The sequence below is a fragment of the Ranitomeya imitator genome, chromosome 8 (assembly GCF_032444005.1).
Source record: "Ranitomeya imitator isolate aRanImi1 chromosome 8, aRanImi1.pri, whole genome shotgun sequence".
NCBI lineage: Eukaryota > Metazoa > Chordata > Amphibia > Anura > Dendrobatidae > Ranitomeya > Ranitomeya imitator.
The window spans coordinates 183,020,947-183,040,007 of NC_091289.1; the positions used below are offsets into that span (position 1 = coordinate 183,020,947).

Consider the following 19,061-nt stretch of genomic DNA (forward strand, 5'->3'; position numbering starts at 1 on the left):
TTTCTTGTAATGTCACTCGAGACATAGCCTTCCTGGAAGCTGCTGAGGGACTGACTCAGGTATATAGTCCTTTCATTGGGGTTTATCAGTCTGTATGCAGCACTTACCTGAAAACCTTTTATTTTTCACGCAGGTGACAGTAGGATGAGCTCAGACTACCACAGACTCTAATTGACAAGGGATCTAAGCTGGAGTCACTGCCCATAGCTGTTTTGTAATACAGTCTGGTAAGAGGGAAATAATATCCGTGATGTACTGTTGTGCTGAAGCCAAAAGCTTCACGACAGACGACCGTACTGATTTCCGAAGATGCTTAATGCATGCAAAATGTAAAGGGGAAGTTCACTTAGCGTAGCTCATTATACTCGGTTACAACGAGCCTCTGAGAAGTTGTGATTGAGAATTTAGCTATAGTGTATTGTCATACTCGCCTCACCATAAAGTTTGTTGCATACATGGAGGCGGATATTTAGACAATTTGCATAAAGTTCCAGGAATCACACATTGCAGAGAATGGTTGCAACAAAAGAACAAGGACAGACGTTTCCTTTTTTGTTTTAGTTTGGAGACCTGAGGACCACGAATCTAGACTTCAACAGCTGACCGTAGGTTTCAAAGGGATGTCTAGCTTTCAGACCACTTTATTTATTCATTTGAAATGCATACATTTGGAGTAAAAATATTTTTTGCCTTTGGATGTAATTAAAACGTTAGCACTATTTCGCTTTTACAAACATTTGTTTTCCTGCACATTCAACTTTGATGTGTCTATGTCTGGTGACTACCAGAAGGCAAATGGTGCAACATTTTTAATGAAACCCTATTGCAAATATTATTTTTAGCCCAACATACATGTATATAAGTAAAAAAAAAGTAATATAAGGGGGACAACCCCTTTCAATTGGACTCTTCAATCTACTCATTTCTATGCTCAAAGAACCAACAATCGCCAAGCTAAAGGTTTAAAGGGTATAACATTCTGAAGTAGCGATCTAGGGTTCGATTAGAATGTGCTCAAGCCAAATGCTTTAACATAGATGTCTTCACATTATGTGAGTATTTGGCAAGCGTTTTAGGTAATAATACTAATCCGTTTTACCTGCCCCTTAGTGCTTAGGCACATTCTTGAAAACTAAGTCTCAGATAACCCCTTTAAGTGAAGATTTTCTGTCTGTCAGAAGTCACCACTAGGGGGAGCTTACTGTATGTGGGTATATACTGAACCCACTAACAATGTAGTAGCTCCTAAGCACCCCCTAATGGTGACTACAGGTATACAAACAAATGGGGCCATGGCCTTTATATGAATATATTGGGAATAATAAACATAGAATATAGGAACAATGTGATAAAAAAATAAAAGGATAAACATCCAATTGCTATTGTTATTGTGCAGATGACAGATATTATTTGATTGACCCCAAAGATTGTGCTCAGCACAATCAGGTTCCATTGTGGTCAATGGAGCTGCCTGCCATATCCATTTCCTATCATGTGGGTAATAAAAGTCACAGAATGTTATTGCTTTGTCATTTCTTTATTAATATTGCCATAAATAAGATCTTTTAGCATAAATCTCACATGTAAAACCTAGAAAGTATTCTGACTTTGTACATATCTGCATGCACGGAATCATAAAAAATACAATCATCTTATAAAAAAATAAATTACAGCATTTATATAGTAAAGGATCCTTTAGGGAGCAGTACGCGGAGGCAGCACTTAGGGTGAAGGCGCACATGGCTACTTATCACCTGAGCTTCTCCATGTAAATAGTGTGTCATATTGGCTGTTACCTTCTTTGTGACACAAGGGGGCGCTGCACCAGATATCATCTCCAGTCCTTCTCCATGAAATTTGTTGGACCCATCAGAATTTCCCATCGTATTAGGTCGTATAAGTCTATAAATAGTGCAAGATTTTGCCTCTTTGTCCTTATCAAGAGGACACCTTGTTCAGATATTCTAGCTTGTGGCCACTTCATGGATTAACGAGATAAGAACCTCTCTGGAATGATGAAAAGTAGAAATGACGCTCTTCATTTGTTAATAGGCTCAATGAAGAGCTGTAATGTAAAGTATAGAGGAGGAATAAAGCATCCTGAACCTCCAATGAGACAGAAAATGGATTTATGATTCCCATAGGCTCCAGTAGATGTGATAGCCAGGAAATGTCACTGATTATACCTGCATCCTAATGAAGCAGAACCAAAAAAGTAGCTGCACCTTTATGGAGTGATTTGCTGCTGAAAATGATTGTGTGATGGTTTGTTGTCTTTCTTTGGTATTAGTGTCTCTTAAATTGAGAATATGCTGTAGCGCATCTCTTACCTTAATAGTCGGCATTTGCACCCCAGTACTTCGTGCCTGCATTTCGGACTCTGGTAGATCATATACAGGAGCCTGAGTCCATGGACTAGCAGCCTGACAACACAGCCGCAGTCTGACGGCCTGAGGAACAGAAAGATGAAGAGATGAAGCCATCAAAAGAAGAACAGCTAGACGTTTCTGCACTATAACGTTTATAGGACGGGTTTAAAGGGAATCGGTCAGAAATGTTTATACCTCCTCCTAACCACTTATATGACTGTGTATCTGTAACATCCCAGGAAACTGGTTGTTACAGTGGTGTTGCCTTCCTTTCGGGGAGAGTGATACCATTCCTGGAAGCGAGGAGGATCCCTATAACAGGTTTTACATACATGCAACATGTTCTGATTCCAGGCCAGAAGGGGGAGCTCTAGACCTGGTTTCAGGGGAGCTTCCCCACATATATATTCTGCTTTGGAGGAGGAGTTAGTTGAGTTTTGGAGGGAGATTGTAGCACACAATCAGAGAGGACGGTCTGGGAGAGGAGAGTGAGCAGAAAAGCTGGGGCCGTGCAGCTACGTGTGCTGCAGCTCCAGGCCAGAGAGGAGAAGCAGACAGCGTTGCATCTGTTGAACATGCCAGAGGGAAGAAGCACAGGAGAATTGAGGAGCTGGAAGGGAGCTGTGACTGAGCTCCTTCCACGCTGAGGCGCAGGAACTGGACACCGGGAGCCCGAGGCTGTGTGGAACTGTAAGTCCCAAAGCAGAATTGGAGGGCAGAATACTTTAGGTCGTCTGACCGCACCCACACCCAAAGGTACAGCAACACACAGAGCCCGGAGTCATCTGAGAGACCCCTGTAAAAAGGCTTGCGTTGCCTACCACGCGGGTACAGTCTTAGGACAGGAAAAGAGAGAACCTTGTGTGAGGCCTAAGGCAGCAAGGGACTCGCCTTACAGCGCAAGAAGGAAGGCTTACAACCTAACCTGGAATGGGGGATGTATAATCACTTCCAGGCTGACTGGACCTCACCAACACCTGTTACTGGTACACTGGACTGTGGCCGTGAAACACCAGTAAACAGGTAAAGAGACTGCAACCTTGTGTCCTTAGATTATTTCTGGTACCACAACATCTTTGCCAACTACATCGGGAGCCCTGGGGTCCCAGCATCACCTGTGGGAAGCCGTACCAACCCTGCTGCCACAACATCACCCCAGTGGACACCTTTAAGCAGCATCAGTCTCCCTTGATCGAATACCACAGGTGGTGTGACGAACATTCTTATTTCTAATAACCACTTTAAAGACCTTCCCTTTAATTTGGACGCCGAGGGCCATGGACCGGGTCGCTGCCACCATGACCACCCCTTTAATGACGACCGGACCCGGTACCGAGTAACCCCTAGGCCCTGAGGCGTTCCATATCCCTTTAAAAGGTATTAAAATATAAGCAAGTTGATCTCTTTATGACTCCAGAGTGGCGCTCCAACATTTTGACGTTCTGTAAAGATGTATCTGGAAGTGCATTGGGAAGTGAGCTATATTCCCTGCTAACATCCTGTCAATCAACCAGAGGAGAGTGGCGCTGGCAGGGGATACTGCGTGAGGCTGAGGAGCTGTAAGTGCATAGTCACGCCCCAGTGCATTTCTCGCTGCTGCAGCATCACTGTCGGGTCATAACGAGATCAATTTTCCTATCTTTTAAAGGGCTACATGGTTTGGGAGTGTAGAAGGCTTTTTTGGACAGATTCCCCTTAAAAGGAAAAAGTCACCAAGTTTTTGTCATGTAATTGTAGGGCAGCATGATCTAGAGACAGAGACCCTGATTCTAGTGATGCGTCACTTGCTGGGCTGCATGTTGTCATTTTTATACAATCACAGTTTTCTCTGCTACAAATCTACCAGTTCTCAGAATGCTGAGTTCTGTATAACTTCCTACACAAGGGTGAGCTGAAATTATCTTTTCTTTTTTTATTCACATAACTCCGCCCCCACCACTGATTTGCAGCTTTCTGTTTACACTGTGCATAAGCAGAAAGCTGCCAATCAGTTGTGGGGGTGGGGTAAGACAGAACCCAGAGGACTATATCGCATGAGACACCTGCAGAGATAATTTCCTGCTGATAAAACAATGATTTTAGTGAAAATACAACACACAGCCCAGTTAGTGACACATCACTGGAATTAGGGTCTCAGGCCCTACATCGTGGAGCTCTTAGACTATATAGAAAAACCTGTGGACAGATTCCCTTAAAGAGCTGATTGCTCTACAGCCTTCACAATATAGGTAGCTAGTCATCACACTACATCAAGTAGGTGAGGTATTATGTGGGGGACTGTATGGCGCTTTTATCTGACCACTGCTATGTGTTTAGGTAATATTGTTCCCTCCCTGAGTGGTACTATTCTGTATGAAGTTGTTATCTGGACACTATTATGTAATGAATGTGTGTCAGTCCTATGTGGGGACTGTATTGTACTTTTATTTAATACTCTGTGGCAGCGCTTTTTGTTCAATGCATGTTACTTTATTACATAGCATGATCCTTCTGTGACAGTATTATACAGCTGTATGTATTTGTGGTGCATTGTATGGCACTGTTATTTATCCACTATATGTCATTATTGCTGCACTACTGACACTGCTTTGTAGGTATTGTGTTACGTCACTTTGGCACTGTATGGTGCTATGCATTATTGTCAGGGCAATGTATGGCAGTGGCACTGTTGTGTATTTGCTATGTCACACACAGCCCTACAGCACGAGAGCAGCTCTACTGTATGACAGCTCCACTTTGTACTATGCCATTATACAGTTAGGAAGCATTGAACTGTACTTACCATAAAAATGAGTAACGGCAGCAGGAGAATTGCCACGCTGGCCATCACAATCAGCGCAATTGCAAAGGCAGGGAAGTTCGATTTCTTACCAGAAACCACAGCAATGCTACTCGCTGTCCCTAAAAGTAGAGGAGAAAGTCACTGATTTATTCATCATAACAGACATGTACAGCAATTAAAGATAAGGATCCAAACCTTCAATTTTTCACTTCGTATAGGTCAGACCATGAATTTTCAATCTAACGAGAAGCATTAGATCAACCTGAGGTCACTGAAAAGCGTCTTTCCAGAACCACCAAAAAATCTCCTAAATGAACCACAAAATCCTCTAAATGAACCACAAAATCCTCTAAATGAACCACTTACCCATAGAAGAACCCAATTTTCCTACAAAACAACCTATTCTTTCCCCTATTGTTTATCTGGAGCATATCATTTAATTTCACCATTTTGCTCCCCTGTCCAGGCTTCAGCACCGGACTCTGCATCTTCTTTCCCCAGCAACCAGTTCCCTCTGCTCTCCTGCATGTCATATTATCATGGTAACCCACCTCTTGGAGCCTCAGACAGATGACTGAGCTATTCTATACTTGCTTCACCGTGTGCTACAAGACAAACCTAGCTCTGCTTCACAGCTGTGGTCTGCTACATCTATCCTACAGTGAATGTCCACCTACTTGAGTCTGCTGTTCCAAAGTGCTCTACAGTGTTTCTACAAAATCTGCTCTGCTTTTCCAGGATTTGTCCGCATAGTTGGATCTGCTGTTCTAAGGTGCATATCTGCATATTTGATTTAAACAAAAGGCGGGATTCCTCATTGCTACTGCCGATTCCATGTGAAAATGGCTTCTCAGGATATACTCAGCAACCACGCTCACTTATAGGGTATTCTGTGCATAGTGTTGCTCAGCATAACAGCGCCCAGGTATCCAAATTACAATGAAAAGACTTGCGATACTTGTACCTTTTAACTTGCGCTTTATTCCAAATTACATGTGAACTACACGGGGCAGAGGGCTCGCTCAATAGCCAATGCTGTTTTGCTTCCATACAGTTCCCCGATGCAGTTTACATGTCATTTGGAATAAAGCACAAGTTATAAGGAATGAGTGCCGCAAATGCTTTTCTTGCAATTTGGTTTGTCTGCATACTTGACTCTGCTATTCCAAAGTGTCTGCTTGCAAATTCCGCTTTGATCTTCAAAGGTGTTTTTCTGCCTCTTGGCTCTGCTGATTCAAGCTGCCTATCCGCATACTCAGCTCTGCATATCCAGCTCTGCATATCCTCAACCTGAATGCCATCCAGCCTACCAATTGTACCATTACACAACAAGGTTCCATCCTTCATTCTCAATTCTGTTGCTTCACAACCAATGTGGGGTCCAGCATGCTCGTTTTTGGTATACCGCGGTCCAGCTTTTCTTCATCTGCTGGAACTCATTATAGGGTGCCATCCAGACCATTTGGTTCAGAGATCTCATTTTGCTCCAGATAGTGTTCAGCGTTTTCAGCTTGGCTGATCAACACTTGTCAATGCCTTTTGTCCATGTTGCTCATCATCTGGACCTGTGCTTAGAGAGTCCACCTAACTTGGTGAGCTATAACAGAATACTCAGGCCATGGATTGCAGAGGAGCAGTGGCTTCATTGTCGTTAGTCTGATAATGCAGTTTGCTGTGAGCCAATAAGCAGTTGCCCAGACTATACAGGTCCTTCTAAAAAAATTAGCATATAGTGTTAAATTTCAATATTTACCATAATGTAATGATTACAATTAAACTTTCATATATTATAGATTAATTATCCACCAACTGAAATTTGTCAGGTCTTTTATTGTTTTAATACTGATGATTTTGGCATACAACTCCTGATAACCCAAAAAACCTGTCTCAATAAATTAGCATATTTCACCCATCCAATCAAATAAGTGTTTTTTAATAACAAACAAAAAAACCAACAAATAATAATGTTCAGTAATGCACTCAATACTTGGTCGGGAATCCTTTGGCAGAAATGACTGCTTCAATGCGGCGTGGCATGGAGGCAATCAGCCTGTGACACTGCTGAGATGTTATGGAGGCCCAGGATGCTTCAATAGCGGCCTTAAGCTCATCCAGAGTGTTGGGTCTTGCGTCTCTCAACTTTCTCTTCACAATATCCCACAGATTCTCTATGGGGTTCAGGTCAGGAGAGTTGGCAGGCCAATTGAGCACAGTAATACCATGGTCAGTAAACCATTTACCAGTGGTTTTGGCACTGTGAGCAGGTGCCAGGTCGTGCTGAAAAATGAAATCTTCATCTCCATAAAGCATTTCAGCCGATGGAAGCATGAAGTGCTCCAAAATCTCCTGATAGCTAGCTGCATTGACCCTGCCCTTGATGAAACACAGTGGACCAACACCAGCAGCTGACATGGCACCCCACACCATCACTGACTGTGGGTACTTGACACTGGACTTCAGGCATTTTGGCATTTCCTTCTCCCCAGTCTTCCTCCAGACTCTGGCACCTTGATTTCCGAATGACATGCAAAATTTGCTTTCATCAGAAAAAAGTACTTGGGACCACTTAGCAACAGTCCAGTGCTGCTTCTCTGTAGCTCAAAAGTGGCTTTACCTGGGGAATGCGGCACCTGTAGCCCATTTCCTGCACACGCCTGTGCACGGTGGCTCTGGATGTTTCCACACCAGACTCAGTCCACTGCTTCCTCAGGTTCCCCAAGGTCTGGAATCGGTCCTTCTCCACAATCTTCCTCAGGGTCCGGTCTCCTCTTCTCGTTGTACAGCGTTTTCTGCCACATTGTTTCCTTCCAACAGACTTACCATTGAGGTGCCTTGATACAGCACTCTGGGAACAGCCTATTTGTTGAGAAATTTCTTTCTGGGTCTTACCCTCTTGCTTGAGGGTGTCAATGATGGCCTTCTTGACATCTGTCAGGTCGCTAGTCTTACCCATGATGGGGGTTTTGAGTAATGAACCAGGCAGGGAGTTTATAAAAGCCTCAGGTATCTTTTGCATGTGTTTAGAGTTAATTAGTTGATTCAGAAGATTAGGGTAATAGGTCGTTTAGAGAACCTTTTCTTGATATGCTAATTTATTGAGACAGGTTTTTTGGGTTATCAGGAGTTGTATGCCAAAATCATCAGTATTAAAACAATAAAAGACCTGACAAATTTCAGTTGGTGGATAATGAATCTATAATATATGAAAGTTTAATTGTAATCATTACATTATGGTAAATAATGAAATTTAACACTATATGCTAATTTTTTGAGAAGGACCTGTACATTACCTCTCAGGCTGCATGGACGCACTAGATTAAATGCCCAGTACTTCACGTCCAGTTACATAATATTTGCCTCAGTGCCGGTCTCAGGTGGGACATTCCACTTTGGGATCATTTTCTCATTTACTTACCTCAGCTCATTTTGATGGGAATTCCAAAAGATTATAATATTTAAAGCTTCATGCTCTGGTTTTTCATTGGTCAACTGAACAGATCGCCCTGTGATGATCTTATTTATAAAATTATGTTAAAGCTTTACCTCAGACATCTTCATTGTGTTCCTCCATTTCCTTCATACATCTTTCTCCCTATGAGAAATTCTAGACATCTTCCCCATGCAAAATACCAAAACTCTGCAGCCTCACCCTCCGTTTAACTGTGCCATATTTCTTCCCCTTGAAGCTGAACCACCTAGAGAAGACTCTACCCTTTGTCTCTCTCCACGACTGAATCATTGTCCACTTACAGTAAGGAGAACTTGTAAAGGGGCTTCATCCGAAAATTTATCGTAGGATTCTTCTTTGTGAAGAAGAATGGATCTCACAGAACTTGCATAGACTGTTAGTGTTTAAATAAGATTAGCATAAAAGATCGCCACCTGTTCTTGCCTTTCATATCAGAATGTTTTGCTCTGATTAAGGGATCCAGTATTTTCACCAATCTAGACCAGCATTGATCATTAGTAACATAGTAAGGCTGAAAAAAGACATTTGTCCATCCACCTTATGAATTATGAATGCCATGTTATGCTCTTTGGTCTCTATAGCGGACTTTTCTTAGATGTGATGTCTTTGTTCTAGTCTACTCGGACTACATCTTATTTTTTTCCCAAGTTATAGACACTATCTACAACCTCTGTAACAAAAGGATTCTACACATCAGATGACTTTTGGCCAAACTATGCTTTTTGACAACCATCTCAGCCGACTCTCCCATACACAGGAGCGCTCGTTCGGCCAAGATCTCCTTTATTGTCTATCATTAAGCTGCTGACTGACACATCGGCCAGTGGCTTAGCTTCGGGAGAACAATGTGATTGGCAGTCAAAAATCAGACATGTGCGATTGACATATGCCCCAACCATCAGTTGTCTGGGGCCCCCATACAGTTTAGACCATCAACCGAACCCGAGACAGTCGGGTTTGACCGACATTAGTCTAATGTGTATGTGGTCCTTTAGACTGTGAGAAAATAATCTACATGCCAAACTCAAAAAATGGCTATTTGAATTCCATGAATTGGCACTCCTAGGATATATAATCGCCTCTGGAGGTCTGCAGAGAGATTCGTAAAGTTGTCTGTAGGAGATACTCTGTGGATCAGATTCTTACACTGACCACAGTAGGGGTTCATGATGAAACTGATTGCCATAGTGACAATTTTGTATCTTATTTGAGAAAACCGCTTTCTTCAACTTATCAAATGTTTTTCCACTTAGTGCACTCTTCTATATCTCTCGCATGATTTGCATGTTTCTCCCTCCTTTTTTGCTTACCTAGACAAGCACAACCTGTAGAGAAAGGTGGTACAATTCAAGGCTGTGGTATGAAGAGTGCACTGAAACCTCTAATTAGCACAATTGATAAATCTACACTTCCTGGAGAATGGAGGAAGGAAGCAATTAGAAAACTAATGAAGCGGTTTTTACAGAGTGTATATCCCCTCCGCTGAAGCCATTAGAGACAGATCTTATGGTCAGTAAAGTGTTTTAAAGATTTATCTGCTAAATATACCACATATATCAGTCACACAAGTAAATCTATGCCGTACCTGGCATACTGGTTGATGCAGACCTTGTGGTGTCTCTTGTTGTGCTCTTCGTTGTTGTTCTTGGCTTCTGTGTGTTTGCGGTAGCAGTTCTCATGTAGCCAGCATTAGTGCTGGCTCCGAGTGTATTGTTGATGCTTGATAAAATGGTTGGGCCAACTGTTAAAAGAGGATCTGGATTTGATGTATTGCCCGGTCCAATATTGCTGGTTAGAGTGGTAGGCCCAATTGTTAAGGTGGGACTTGATTTATTGACAGGTAAAATATTGTTGTTACCTGTGGAAATTATGACTCCAGGTGTAGTGGAAGGGCCTGATGTAGTATTAACTCCGGGGGTAGTGCTTCTTCCAGGTGTAGTCCTTCCTCTATATGTAGTGCTATCTTCAGGTGTAGCAGTGGGGCCTGATATAGTGCTACCATCAGATATAGTGCTGATGTCTGATGTAGCGCTGTGTTCAGGTGGAATGCTATGGCCGGATGTAGTGCTATCTCCTGATGTAGTTCTGATATCTGATGTAGTGCTACCTCTAGGTGTAGTTCTGGTTTCTGATGTAGTGCTACCTCCAGGTGTAGTGTTAGGTCGATATGATGTAGTGCTACCTCCGGATATTGTGCTGGGGTCTGATGTAGTGCTATCTTCAGGTATAATGCTAGGGCCAAATGTAGTGCTGCCTCTGGATATGGTGCTGGGGTCTGATGTGCTGTTTTCAGGTGTAATGCTAGAGCCGGATGCACTGCTATCTACTGATGTAGTCCTGGTATCTGATGTAGTGCTACCTCTAGGTGTAGTTCTGGTGTCTGATGTAGTGCTACCTCCAAGTGTAGTGTTAGAGCCTGATGTAGTGCTACCTCCGGATGTAGTCCTGGTATCTGATGTGGTGCTACCTCCAGGTGTAGTTCTGGTGTCTGATGTAGTGCTACCTCCAAGTGTAGTGTTAGAGCCTGATGTAGTTCTACCTCCGGATGTAGTTCTGGCATCTGATGTAGTGCTGTCTTCAGGTAAAATGCTGGGGTCGAATGTAGTGCTACCACCAGGTGTAGTGCTAGGGTCTGATGTAGTGCTACCTCTGAATATGATGCTGGGGTCTGGTGTAGTGCTATCTTCAGGTGTAATGCTAGGGCCAAATGTACTGATAAGTCTGGATATGGTGCTGAGGTCTGATGTTGTACTGTTTTCAGTTGTAATGCTAGGGCCGGATGTAGCGCTGTCTCCTGATGTTGTCCTGGTATCTGATGTAGCGCTACCTCCAGGTGTAGTGTTAGGGCCTGATGTAGTGCTACCTCCGGATGTAGTTCTGGTATCTGATGTAGTGCTGTCTTCAGGTGTAATGCTAGGGCCGGATGTAGTGCTGTCTTCAGGTGTAATGCTAGGACCGGATGTAGTGCTTTCTTGAGGTGTAGTGCTACTATCATGTGTAGAACTAGGATCTGATGTAGTGCTACTTCCATGTGTAGTGCTACCTCCAGGTATAGTGCTGGTGTCTGTTGTCATGCTGCCTTCAGGTGTAATGCTGGGGTGAAATTTAGTGCTACCTCCAGGTGTAGTACTCTGACCTAATACAGTGCTATTTTCAGGTGTACTGCTAGGGCCTGATACAGTGCTACCAACAGGTGTAGTGCTAGGGCCTGATGTGGCGCTACCTCCAAATGTAGTTCTGGTATCTGATGTAGTGCTGTCTTCAGGTGCAATGCTAGGAACGGATGTAGTACTTTCTTCAAGTATAGTACTACTTCCAGGTGCTGTGATAGGACCTGATGTAGTGCTTCCATGTGTAGTTCTTCCTCCAGGATTAGTGCTGGTGTCTGATGTAGTGCTGCCTTCAGGTCTAATGCTGGATGTAGTGCTTTCTCCAGGTGTAGTACTACTTGCAGGCGTTGTGCTAGGACCTGATGTAATGCTACTTCCATGTGTAGTACTACCTCCAGGTGTAGTGCTGGTGTCTGATGTAATGCTACCGCCTGAGGTAGTGCTACCTCCAGGTATAGTGCTAGTGCCTGAGGTAGTGCTACCTCCAGGTGCATTGCTTGAGACTGCTGTAGTACTGCCTCCAGGTGTAATGCTGGGGACTGGTGTAGTACTGCTTTCAGGCATGATGCTAAAGTTTGATATACTTCCACCTACATGTGTAGTGCTAGGACCTGATGTAGTGCTGCCTTCAAGTGTAGTACTGATTTCTATTGCATCGCTACCTCCAGGTGCCGTGACAATGGACATGGTACTGACTGCAGGCATTGATGTGGTACTAGTTTCTGTAATAAGTAGATGTCCACTGCTGGGCACTGGTCTGGTGGTGACTTCAGATGTACTGACTGGTGTTGTCATGCTCAGGGGTGTGGTGCTAACTTCAGGTTCTGTGGTAATATCTGGTGTGATTGTGACCTGAGTGGTTGTGATCTCAGATCTTGATATGGAAATAGGCATTTTGGTGGCATCTGGTGTCATTTTAACATCAGGGGTTGTAGTCACATTTGGTATAGTTGTCACAATAGGCATTGTTGTGGCACTTGTGTTAGTGGTTACTAGAGATGTGGTTGTCTTTGGAGTGGTGGTGATCTCTGGTGTTGTGAAGACCTGTAGTGTTGCGGTGGTGCTTTGTGTAGTGTTAATTACAGACATTGTAATAGCATTTGGTGTGGTGGTAACATCAGTTGTTGCGGTGTAACTTGGTATAGTGCCGACCATAGATATTGTTTGGACCTGAGGTATTGTGGTGATCTTCGGTGTTGTGGTGGCCCTTGGTGTATCTGTAACTTTAGATGTTGTAGTAGCACTTGGCATAGTCACAGCCTCAGGTGTTGTGGTGGCCAACGTTGTTTTAGTGGCGCTTGGCAGAGTACTGATTTCAGATGTTGTGGCACTTGATTTAGTGGTGACCACAAGTATTGTGGTTTCCTTAGGAGGTGTGATTTTTACTGTGGTGGCACTTGGTGTAATAGTAACCTTAGGTGTTGTAGCATTGCCTTCAGATGTTGATGTCAAACTTGGTGTGATGGTGAATTCACTTGTTGTGATGGCACTTGGCGTTGTGGTTACTTCTAGTGTTATGTTGGTCACTTCTAATATTGCATAAGCATTTGATTTGGTGATGACAAGTGTTGTTCTGGTGACTTCAGGTATTATGGTAGTAATACCAGGTGTTGTGTTAGCAGTAAGTTTGGGTGTTGTGGTTATTTCAGTTGTTGTGATGGGGACTTCTGGAGTTGTAGTAGTAGCTCCATGTGTTATAGTAATAATTTTAGTTGTGCTGGTAGTACTTGCCATGGTGGTTTCTTTAGATAATGTGGTGGTAACTCCAGATGTTGTAGTATTGATATCAGGTATCGATGTGGGACTTTTTGTGGTCTTAGCTTCATATATTGTGTTAGCAATTGGTGCAGTTGTTATTTCTGGTGTTGTAGTGGTGACTTCTTCTGTTGTTTTGGCATATGATGTGGTGGTAACTTCAGGTGTTGTTTTGGGATTTGGCGTGGTTGTTACAACAGGTATTATAGTGACACTAGGTGTTTTGTTAGTACATTTTGGCATTGTGGTTATTTCAGATGTAACCATGACACTTGGTGTAGTGGTTACTTCAGACGTTGTGGGGGGGACTTCTGGTGCCGTTGTGACTCCAAGTGTTGTAATAGTAATTTCAGGTGCTATATTGGGACTTGTTTTGGTTGTTACTGTGGCGGCACTTGATGCGTTTGTGGTTGTATGAAACATTGTACTAGTGTCTCCAGGTGTTGTAGTAGTGATTTCACGTGTTGTTGTGCTATTTGGTGTGGTGGTAATTTTAGGTGTTGAAGTAGTGACTTCACGTGTTGTGGTGGGACTTGGTGAGGTTGGGATTTCAGGTGTTGTGGCGTCAATTGGCATTGGTGTACTGGTGGGACCTGTCATGGTAGTGACTTCAGGAGTTGCAGTAGAGAATTCAGGTGTTGTAGGGGCACTTGACATGGCAATGAATTCAGGAGTTGGGCTGGCTATTGGAGTGGTATCGGTTGTGCTAGACGTTGTCATTGGTTGAGTAGTTGTTAGTACAAATACTTGTTGACCTATAAAATATAACATTTTGTAAGAAACAAAAGAACAGTTGTCTTAAGCATACTAGATCCTATTACCATAACACTGCCTACAATTCTGGTGAGATAAATATATTAAAGTACTTGTCAAACCTCAAAAACATCCAAAATTCTGTGCCAACTAATTTCATAAATTATCTTTAAATGAATCAGAGCCTCAATTATCTAGTGTAAACCTCCAAATCGCTTTGAGGTGGGGTGGGATTTATTTAAAGGGTTGTTCTGGATCAGCCAACAATGGTGCCATGGCTTGTAATGCATTACAATATATATTAAATAAGAATAAGGTGAGTTAAGTATACTTACCTTTGGACGCCACTACAACTGCTCTGCACACATCTTTTTGGGCCGTGGCAGAGCCATCCTACTTATTAATTCACTGCTGCAGCCAATCAATGGCTTTAATGATCACAGTGCAGTTTGCAGAGATTTGTGCTAAAATTTGTGATAATTTCTTGCATATATGTGATGGTAGATCAATGAGTCCGCAGGAGGCTTCATCCCCTTCTGCTAACCCCTACCTACACACCTTCTTGAGGTGTGAAAAGTCACAAACTAGATCACAAATATGGCATACACCATAACGTTCTATTTTTTTGCACCTCAAAAGGGGCATAAAGCCTTTTATTAAATCTTTCTGACAATGTTTGTCTGCTGCTTATAACATGCATAGATTTTTATCTCTAAGGACAGCCAAAGATATGTCAAATTTATTAGGAAGCATACATTTCATAATAAATTTGGCTCATTTTACTCATATGAATTATGGTGTTTGAATGGCAGAATGCCAGTGTTAGTAAATCTGATTTGTAACAGGAAAACTGAGATGAAAACGCCTTAAAGAAAAGTAATTAAATTAATCAACACATGTATGAAAATGTCAGGCAAAACCCTTCTTTACCATTAAATGTAATGCTGAAAATATCCACAGCCAGATTGGCCAGCGCGCCTGTCTTCCTGACTTCATCAAACGACCGTTGGACGTCTGCAATATTCACAGGGACCAAAGTGCCATTGAGAAAGGTGATTTGTAACTCCACGATCACTGATCCGGGGCTGTTACAAGTAAGATGTTGTTAGCATATTGAAAATTAGAGACTTCCTACATTGAGTCACAGTTTTAAATTTACTGCCCCGCAGTCGCTGTGTTCATAGAAAGGAATCTGCCACTTCAGACAACCCCTTGTCATTGCAGTCAGTAGCATATACGGTAGTTTTCCTTATTCTATAATGTCAAACATGTCAGTGTTTACACTTACCTAAATGACACTACAGATACTATCACATTTCCAAATGTTGGTATGAAAATATTCTGTATCTATGGGGACACAAAATGATCCATAATAAAACCTATGTACATCACGTGGATTAGGTTTATAATTATAAATGCACTGTATCATCAGAAAATAACATGATGTACAAGTGGCTTCCGACTTGCTAAGATGTCATCAGTTTCTGATCATAACATCTGGACTGAAGGGAGATACGGGAGACTTGATATATTCCATGTATTAATGGTCCTACATTACTTGTAATAGTTAACATGTAATACTACAGTACTCAAACCCCATTGCTGATTTGATTTATTACCGAAATGTGCAATATTTCTGCAGTTTGCAATAAACTAATAAAATAAGAAATAGCTCAACACAACTAATATAACAATTATTCACAGCCTTCATAAATAGCGTTTTTAGTAAAGTCCCTCTGGCTGTTATAACCTACAAAAATTGTGATGCACCAGACACCACTTTCTGCCTGCAATCTTGAGGAATCCTGGCCTATTCCTCATTCCATTTTACAAATATTCTGAGGTTTGTGTACTGCGATCTCCTCTATCTTAGTTGGCTATAGATTTTTTTATGGGATTTAAGTCAGACGAATGAGAATCTTCCAGGACTTAAAAGTGGAATTATGTGTTGATTTGGGAGAAATAACTTGTTATATTAGTTGCTTTCAGCTATTTGCATTGTTCTTGTTTGATTAGTAAATTAATCAACTTACGGTACATATATGTGATGAGCAGAGAGTGAATAGTCCAAAAACCGCACATATATGAGAAAAAGAACCTACAAAGAATGTGTGCAAGGCACAAAGGTATACTGTACAGATAAAAGCATTATTTATTGATGAATAAATTAATATATATATGTGTATATATACAGTGGGGCAAAAAAGTATTTAGTCAGTCAGAAATAGTGCAAGTTCCACCACTTAAAAAGATGAGAGGCGTCTGTAATTTACATCATAGGTAGACCTCAACTATGGGAGACAAACTGAGAAAAAAAAATCCAGAAAATCACATTGTCTGTTTTTTTAACATTTTATTTGCATATTATGGTGGAAAATAAGTATTTGGTCAGAAACAAACAATCAAGATTTCTGGCTCTCACAGACCTGTAACTTCTTCTTTAAGAGTCTCCTCTTTCCTCCACTCATTACCTGTAGTAATGGCACCTGTTTAAACTTGTTATCAGTATAAAAAGACACCTGTGCACACCCTCAAACAGTCTGACTCCAAACTCCACTATGGTGAAGACCAAAGAGCTGTCAAAGGACACCAGAAACAAAATTGTAGCCCTGCACCAGGCTGGGAAGACTGAATCTGCAATAGCCAACCAGCTTGGAGTGAAGAAATCAACAGTGGGAGCAATAATTAGAAAATGGAAGACATACAAGACCACTGATAATCTCCCTCGATCTGGGGCTCCACGCAAAATCCCACCCCGTGGGGTCAGAATGATCACAAGAGCAGTGAGCAAAAATCCCAGAACCACGCGGGGGGACCTGTTGTGAGTTCTGTTTTTGGGCTCCCTCTGGTGGTTACTGATGGTACTGGGTGACTTGTCTTTCCTGGGTTTCTGGGTTCCACCTGTTCCATCAGCATATGGGAGTTTCCTATTTAACCTGGCTTTGCTGGCATTTCCTCGCCGGTTATCAATGTATCCAGTGTGTCTTGTTACCTCTGCTCCCTGCTCCTAGAACCTTCTAGACAAGCTAAGTTTGGATTTTCCTGTTTTGTGTTTTGCTTAATTTGGTTTTTAGTCCAGCCTGCAGATATGTGATTCTCTGCTGCTGGTTGCTCTAGTGGGCTGAAATTGCTTTTCATGTACCATGAGTTGGCACATGAGTTCAAGTAATTTCAGGATGGTTTTTTGAAGGGTTTTTCGCTGACCGCGCAGTTCACTTTTGTATCCTCTGCTATCTAGCTTTAGCGGGCCTCATTTTGCTGAAACTGTTTTCATACTACGTATGTGCTTTCCTCTCATTTCACCGTCATTATATGTGGGGGGCTGCTATTTGCTGTGGGGTATTTCTCTGGAGGCAAGAGAGGTCTGTGTTTCTTCTGATAGGGGAAGTTAGATCTTCGGCTGGAGCGAGACGTCTAGGATCATCGTAGGCACGTTCCCCGGCTACTTTTATTTGTGTGTTAGGTTCAGGGTCGCGGTCAGCTCAGGTTCCATCGCCCTAGAGCTTGTTTGTATCTGTGCTTGTCCTTTTTGTGATCCCCTGCCATTGGGATCATGACAGGGACCTAGTGAATGAACTGCAGAGAGCTGGGACCAATGTAACAAGGCCTACCATAAGTAACACACTACGCCACCATGGACTCAGATCCTGCAGTGCCAGACGTGTCCCACTGCTTAAGCCAGTACATGTCCGGGCCCATCTGAAGTTTGCTAGAGAGCATTTGGATGATCCAGAGGAGTTTTGGGAGAATGTCCTATGGTCTGATGAAACCAAACTGGAACTGTTTGGTAGAAACACAACTTGTCGTGTTTGGAGGAAAAAGAATACTGAGTTGCATCCATCAAACACCATACCTACTGTAAAGCATGGTGGTGGAAACATCATGCTTTGGGGCTGTTTCTCTGCAAAGGGGCCAGGACGACTGATCCGGGTACATGAAAGAATTAATGGGGCCATGTATCGTGAGATTTTGAGTGCAAACCTCCTTCCATCAGCAAGGGCATTGAAGATGAAACGTGACTGGGTCTTTCAACATGACAATGATCCAAAGCACACCGCCAGGGCAACGAAGGAGTGGCTTCGTAAGAAGCATTTCAAGGTCCTGGAGTGGCCTAGCCAGTCTCCAGATCTCAACCCTATAGAAAACCTTTGGAGGGAGTTGAAAGTCCGTGTTGCCAAGCAAAAAGCCAAAAACATTACTGGTCTAGAGGAGATCTGCATGGAGGAATGGGCCAACATACCAACAACAGTGTGTGGCAACCTTGTGAAGACTTACAGAAAACGTTTGACCTCTGTCATTGCCAACAAAGGATATATTACAAAGTATTGAGATGAAATTTTGTTTCTGACCAAATACTTATTTTCCACCATAATATGCAAATAAAATGTTAAAAAAACAGACAATGTGATTTCCTGGATTTTTTTTTCTCAGTTTGTCTCCCATAGTTGAGGTCTACCTATGATGTAAATTACAGACGCCTCTCATCTTTTTAAGTGGTGGAACTTGCACTATTGCTGACTGACTAAATACTTTTTTGCCCCACTGTATATATATTGTAGCATGGCTAAAGGGTTTGTAGTCGATGGGAGGTATGTGCCACATAAGTGCCTGGTTGCTGTAATGTAGCTCGGAGTATTCCTTTCTTGCACATAATCTTGTATATGTGTTTCAGGACCTGTGGTAATGTCAGACCACATGGCTAATCATGTGATGGGTTACTGGGTGGGGTTAGCTCTTTATAAGACTGGCTAATCCTTTACACAGCAGATATGTGTGGAGGTGAAACCCTCCTGAGTGTGTTACGGCTTCAGGACTGAGCCGGA

The 19,061-nt window shown here is 42.5% G+C and overlaps 2 protein-coding genes across 2 annotated transcripts in view; both read right to left on the minus strand.

The window, feature by feature from the left end:
* Nucleotides 1-1,582: 1,582 nt before the first annotated feature.
* LOC138647550 (mucin-2-like) lies at nucleotides 1,583-13,743 on the minus strand. Its single transcript, XM_069736627.1, has 4 exons — nucleotides 10,206-13,743; nucleotides 5,152-5,270; nucleotides 2,331-2,450; nucleotides 1,583-2,007 (listed from the first exon to the last, which is right to left on the minus strand). The coding sequence occupies exons 1-4, from the start codon at nucleotides 13,726-13,728 to the stop codon at nucleotides 1,981-1,983; spliced, it is 3,789 nt and encodes a 1,262-aa protein (XP_069592728.1). The 5' UTR covers nucleotides 13,729-13,743; the 3' UTR covers nucleotides 1,583-1,980.
* A 26-nt stretch (nucleotides 13,744-13,769) lies between these two features.
* The window catches only part of LOC138648140 (mucin-2-like), a 35,114-nt gene continuing 29,822 nt past the window's right edge, over nucleotides 13,770-19,061 (minus strand). The window contains exons 7-10 of the mRNA XM_069737645.1: nucleotides 15,527-15,585; nucleotides 15,169-15,323; nucleotides 13,870-14,240; nucleotides 13,770-13,811 (exon numbers count right to left, since the gene is read on the minus strand). Of these exons, the coding sequence (XP_069593746.1) occupies nucleotides 13,770-13,811; nucleotides 13,870-14,240; nucleotides 15,169-15,323; nucleotides 15,527-15,585 (627 nt within the window). The remainder of the gene's footprint in view (nucleotides 13,812-13,869; nucleotides 14,241-15,168; nucleotides 15,324-15,526; nucleotides 15,586-19,061) is intronic.